Genomic DNA, 7,123 nt, shown 5'->3' on the forward strand with positions numbered 1-7,123 from the left:
TAGGTGCGCAAGTTGAAACAAGATCCCCAATAATTGGAAATGATAACACTTCATTCGATGCGCAGAAACAATTCAAAGTATTATTTGAAGATTCCATTCATAATGATAAAATTAGATCGATTCCAGAAAACATTGTAAGATATCAAAATTATTTAGATAAATCACATATTAGATTAAATTATTGTATAGGCCCTAATCTATTTATTATTTCTAATGATTTAGTATTAAAGATGGGAAATATAATTGGTTATAATAATCTAATTAAAACTGCAACAATAAATAATTCATTTGGATTGAATGATATAAATAAAAAGATAATTACTGCTCCAAAATTAATGGAAGGTGAAAAAAATAAAAAACACATTCAATCAACAGAAACTAAAACTAATAATATTAAATTAAATAATGATTCTAAAATAAAAGATTACAATACATCAGAAAATATTAGAACCGATAATATTCAACATGATATAATTAAACTAAATGATGATAATAAATCCCATGAAAATGCTAAATTAGCTTTAACTTGTATAGGAATTGTAATCGGAGGAATATTATATTTTTAATTTTAATTTTTTTATTATGTAAATGGCAGAAGGTGGAGAAGATATTGGAATTGATACTTTTGGTGACGCTCCCGGTATAAGTGATGAACAACCACCTAATTTTGATGAAACAAGTTTTAGTAACGATAATAAAATAGAATATAATTCTAATTTAGGTGAAGATGATGATTATGATGATGATGATGATGATGATGATGATCCCGAATTACGTGAAAAATTAAATAAATATTTAAAAGCTCCTGAAATTGGTAGAATTACAACTAGAAGAGAAAGAAAAGAATTAATGAATCTATTAGAAAAACAACAAGAAAAATATCCTGATAAACCTATGGAATTATATAAAATGAAATCTAGAGTAACAGATACAATTGTTAACGAATTATTACCAATAGTTGTAATACATGAAATTGATACAGAAGGTGTTGTAGAACAAATTTTAAAAGATGACCCATTTTTCATGAATAATTTAGAATTTAAAAATGATACATGGTATTATAATCTTGATTTAAATAGGAATATTGTAACAATTCAATTATCTAGAAAGGGTCAAGAAAATATTTTTGAACCTGAAATGTTAGCAAGATCTACAATTGAACGTTCAAAAGGTGGCACAGAATTTCTCAGAATTATATGGAATGCACTCGAAAGAATAAATAAAGAAAAACCAATTCCTAATATTGATATAAACAAATATTCACCATTTAAAAATCCATTTAAAAATCCAAATCCTACTGATGTTGATCCAGAAACTGATGAAGATTTTGCAAATCGATTAGATATATTAAGATCTTACACACCCGAAACATCGAGAAGAGATATTCAACAAATTGATAATTATTCAAGTCAATTACAATTAGAAAAACAAATTGATAGATTAAGAGATTCAGAAAAAGAGATGAATAGTGCTGGAATAAAAAAAATGCAATCTATACTAAAAAAAGGATTTCGTAAATTAACTGATGAAGAATTAGAAACATTTCCTGAACAAACACGTAGAGAAATTAAAGGTATACAAGAATCAGCTGATGTAAATGCTAATATTAATATGAGTTTTTCTAAAATAACCATGTTAGAAAAAGAATTAGCTAAAGCAGATGAAAAATTAAAACAATTAGAATTAAATAGAGATCATCAAGTAGTTTATGAAGCTGATTTTGAAAGCAGAAAGTTAGCTTTAGTAAAAGAAATAGATGATTTAGAATATAACAAAGAATTACAGGAAAAAGAAAGAGATATATTATTTAAATCATATGATCTTAATCATATTAAAAAATTAAAAGATATTTTTAAAGATATGTTGATAAAACCAAATTCTGAAATATCATTAAAAGATAGAATAAAATTATTATCTAAATTAGAAGGAATAACAATTCTTTCAATTCTAACAGCTGTAACTATGGTATTTACAACAATTGGTTTAGCAATATCAAATGCTTTAAAATCTACTCCTACTCCCAATAAACCAGATAAACCCCCAGATAATAATTCTATACAAGATAAAGTTAAAGATGGTTTAAAGAAATTAGCAAAATATTTATGGGAACTATCTAAAAAATCTGTGGCAGCTTTACCAGGAATTATCGCATCAATTGTTGGTTTTATATTGAAATCTGCTGGGAATATTCTTAACTTTGCTGCTGAACATATTATTTTATTTTTAATTACAGTTGTAAGTGCTATTATTTTTGGGTTAGTGAATATGATATCAAGATATCAAGATATCAAGAAAAAAATAATAAAAAATAAATAATTAATTTTTTTGTTAAATAAATGAGTGGGAGTTATATAAGTCCTTCTAAGATTTCTAGAATATCTAATGCTATTAAAGCAGAAAGATCATATCATATAATTACTCATAATCCTTCAAATATTAATCCCGATGAAACTTTATATGTTAGAATTCCTAGATTAACACAAAATACTTTTTATGTTCCAAATAGTATTTATTTATCAGCTGATATAAAAGTAACTGGCCATGATAACAATTATGTTGTTGATAATGTTGGAAGATATTTGATTAAAAATTTAACTATAAAGATTGGACCAGAAACAGTTTTCTCATTAGATGATTATAATTTATTTATGCATTATAAAGATTTATGGTTAACTAAAGAAAATAGAAATAATATGATATTTCAAGGAATCCAATCAGAAAACCAAAATAAATTAAGATCAGGAGCTAATGACGCAATAGTAACTCGTACCGCAGATAATTTGATAAAAAAGATTTATGGAAGCAAATATAAAATTCCATTAGACTTTGAATTGATAAATAATAATGCGCCTTTATATAAATACGCAATTCAAGAAGACGTTATATTCGAAATAACATTTGCTCCTGTAAGTGAAATTGTATTATCTAGCGTTGTTAAAGATATGAGTTATAAATTATCGAATATATGTTTAGAATATGATACAGTAACTGATGAAAATATTTCAAGTATAATTCAAACTCAATACAATCAAGGATTTTCATTATTATATGATTATATTGATAAATTTAAAACTGTAACTATCAATGCAAATGATGAAATAATTAATGAGAATATTAACTTCCCAAGAAGATCTATTAAAGGAATATTAATATTTTTTACCATTGCAACATATTCTAATGGTGCAATACAGGTTGATAAGTATTATAATCCTGAAATAACAAAAGTAGAAATAACTATCGAAGGAATAGCAAATAAAATATTTTGTCAAGGAATGAGAATGATTGATCAATGGCCAGAAATTAGAAAACATTTTATGAATGAAAAAGTGAAATCATCTGAAAATTGTAATATTAATCAAATTGATTATTATACCGGTAATAAATATGCATTATGGTTAGATTTTAGAACAACAGAGGATAATTCGGCGGTGCTGGATTTGCATCAGTCTTGGGCGGGTTGGCTCGTCCAGCTATTCCACTACTAAAAAATATGGCCAAGCAAGCGGTTCCTCATTTACTGAGAACTGGTTTACACGTAGCCAGCGATGTGGTAGGCGGTAAGAATATCGCGACAGCCATCAAAGATCGTGGCATCGAAACAATGGGTCGCATTATCAAACGAAGCTTAAAAAGACCATCTACCTCAAACCCAAAATCAATAAAAGGTCGTAAACGAAGTAGACGTATAACAACCGGAAAACGCGTTCGAAAAACCAAAGCATTCGCTGAAGCGTACTAATTATGTCGTTATTAGTATATAAGGATTCGCCATTGTGCGTCAAGTCCGAACTCGATTTGTTTACAGTTCCCGGAACACAGATAAATTTCAAAGAATGCCGATACGTTAGCTACGAACCCACTACGTCGATTAACGACATGGGGCCGATTGTATTCAGAGTGCCAAAAACAATATTTAGATTTAAACGTGACGTATCTAAAACTACAGTTCAAAATAGTTAACGCCGATGGAACTAATGTAGGGCCCGAAAAGTCAGTCGCAATGATCAATGGCGCCTATAGTCTATTTAGCGATGTACAAATTACGCTTAACGACCGAGTGGTTACCCACGACGGGGGGTTATACCCGTTCAAATGTGAGCTGGAAAATATGGTTAATTACAACTCTGAAACTAAAAACAACAGCTGGCTACAATGCGATCTTTATGTCGAAGACGAAGCTGGGAAAAAGTCAAATATCGATCCTACTTTACCAAAAGCAAATTCCGGTTTGGTCAGAAGGAATAACTACACTAAAGGCAGTAAACTGGTTTGCGCTTATTCTCGGTTGTATAGCGATGTACTGAGAATGAATAAGATTTTCATCAACAATACAGATTTACAAATAAAACTAACTCGACCAAAGGAAAGTTTTGCTCTAGTTTCCCCTGTCGAAAACCCAGATTTCCGTATAAAGATTGAAAGCGCTCAACTATACATTCGTAAACTAGAACTGGATAGTTCTGTTTTAGTAGCGCATGCTAAAGCACTGGAAAAGAATGCAGCAAAATATTATTTTTCGAGAACTGAATTATTATCGTTAAATATTCCAAGAGGTCATAGAACAATTATCAAGGATTCCGTTTTCGTCGGTGAGATACCAAAGGCTATTGTTTTAGCTTTAGTGGACGACGACGCGTTGAGCGGTAATTACAAAAAGAATCCGTTCGATTTCAAGGATTATTCATTGAATTATATAGGGGTTACCGTTGATAATGTCCATGCACAAAACTCGCCGTTAATTATAGACTCCCAGGGCGACGGCTGCGAGGTGTATCACGGTTTATATTTAGCCCGGGGCTTATTGTATAAAAACGAAGGAATTGGGATAAAACGTGAGGATTTCAAAAAAGGCAATTTTATTTGTGGGTTTAACATGTCGCCCGAGTACGGGGATCAGCCGCACCTGTCACTAATTAAAAAGGGCTCGCTTAAAATCGAAATGCGATTTGATGAAGCTTTACCGCATAACGTGAATTTGATTGTTTACGCCGTTTTCGACGAATTACTACAAGTAACCAAAGAACGTCATATAGAAATCGATTATTAGCGATCATGTTATACACCAACAAAATTTTAGAATTTATGAAAAAAGACGAATGTCTAAATACGTCTTTCTTTGGTGTTTTTCCATGCGATCGACTACCGGATATAACGAGCTATCCCGCTGGTTTTATAGTAAACACTGATAATCACGACGAGCCGGGTGAACATTGGCTAACTATATATATATAAACGAATACGGCATCGGTTAATTTTTTGATTTCTTCGGGCAACAACCCGGAACTTATGATAAAATGTTAGAAAAATACTTGGATGAAAATTGTATAGAATGGAAATATAATAATAAGTTGTATCAAAACGTATTATCCGATGTATGCGGTTATTACGCTATATTTGTACTATTACACCTATGTCACGGTAACGATGTACGCGATATTACTAAACTATTGTCAAATAAAACTAATGATAATGATTATTTTGTAAAAAAATTTATCGTGAAATATTTTAAGCTTCTATAATAAACTATTATGCATATGAATTTAGTCGTTTTTTCAAATTCTACGAACCCACCAGAAGAGTTTTGTTTAAAACTCTTCAATATAAAAAACACTGAAGCAAAAAGCGAGGCGAGGCGTTTTAACACTGGCTCTTTCTTGGAAATTGAAATAGTTCTGAAAAGAACTGTTTGAAGTGGGGGGTTGCCTATGTCGTCGTCGTCGTCGTTGCGGTCATCATTTTCCTCGTCGTCTTAGTCGGCGTCTTCCTCACGCGGCACTTCACACATGCCCGTCAATGTTGATCGGCGCGCCTTCATCAGTTCGAAGTACCATACTCGGCGACACATTGGACATGTTATATATCGTTGGCTCTCTGGCCGTAGTTCGACTAGTTGGACGAAGCATCCCATGCAAACATAGTTTGCAAAGAAATGATTTTCACAGGCCACCAACGTCCGACGTCTTTCGAGGCACACACAACACTCCCGCGTTGTAGCGTAGTTGCAATAAAAAAATCTTGCTCCAGCTTTGCTTGACTATTTGGATATGGATTGTTCAGATCTTCTTATGAGTATTTTATACGCAATAGCTACTTTGCGTGGCAGGTGTTTTGCAATGGGTGAATCGTGGGTCTTTAATTACTTAATTGTCTATTCGGTTTGGTTTCTAAACCATTCCGTCACATATCGAGGGTACTGACTAGATATTTTAGACGGCAAATGCTAACAACTGGTCAATGGTTTTTGTTTCTCAATTACTTAATTGCGTAATTTTCGTCCTGCATATTCCGGCACATATGGGGGTACTGACCAGCTATTTTAGATGGCAGATGCTAACAACGGGTCAATGGTATTTGTTTCTCGATTACTTAATTACGTTCTTTGATGATATATTGTATAGAAGGGGCCTAGGCAACGACGAAATGCTTGATTATTATAGAGCAAATAAAATGAGACAGATATGAAATATTATATCCATTGCAAGTTTATTATGTATTAAACATTTGAATAAGCTTTTATATAAATAATATCAAATTATTATCTGTGAAATTATACTTGGGTTATCATTATACCGTATTCAGTTGCTTTTCTAACCCCGCTTGTGTCTTTTGCGCAGTACGGGCACCTGTATACCTGATTCGAGTGACTCGAATCGTACCAGCACGGTCTCATATTAGCCATTTCGGATATATCTTCTGTAAAATTAATGTCTTTCAATTTTTTCCATTGTTCCAATGTTAGTTTTACGCCACATCTAGTCGGATTTACGTCGAAAAGCTCATCGTGTAGATCGTATTTTCGGATATCTACGTAAATACGGTGATCGTGACTAGATCTATATATTTTGATAAAGTTCGACCGACCGACGGTCATCACGCCTACGTAATCGATATCTTCTTTAACGCGCGCAATTTCGTGTTCGATATCGGCTTTACAATAATCTATATGTACCCACTCTTGCAGATCCAAAGCAATACCGTTTTTAGTGGGGTACAGTTGTTTTCTACGTTCACAGCATTCGAAAGATCGTAAATCTATACGTTTTAACCCCTGCCACGTTTTCGCACTCGCGTACACAAGCGATCCTAGATAATGAGGCTCGGGGTCATTGTTCCAGGTATTCCG

General features: G+C 32.2%; 1 protein-coding gene across 1 annotated transcript; it reads left to right on the forward strand.

Moving 5' to 3' along the window:
* The first annotated feature begins 4,108 nt into the window (after positions 1 to 4,108).
* LOC141902135 (uncharacterized) lies at positions 4,109 to 5,047 on the forward strand. The gene has a single exon (XM_074789775.1). The coding sequence runs from the start codon at positions 4,109 to 4,111 to the stop codon at positions 5,045 to 5,047; it is 939 nt and encodes a 312-aa protein (XP_074645876.1).
* The last annotated feature ends 2,076 nt before the right edge of the window (positions 5,048 to 7,123 follow it).

Source organism: Tubulanus polymorphus, chromosome 3 (genome assembly GCF_964204645.1).
Source record: "Tubulanus polymorphus chromosome 3, tnTubPoly1.2, whole genome shotgun sequence".
Lineage (NCBI taxonomy): Eukaryota > Metazoa > Nemertea > Palaeonemertea > Tubulaniformes > Tubulanidae > Tubulanus > Tubulanus polymorphus.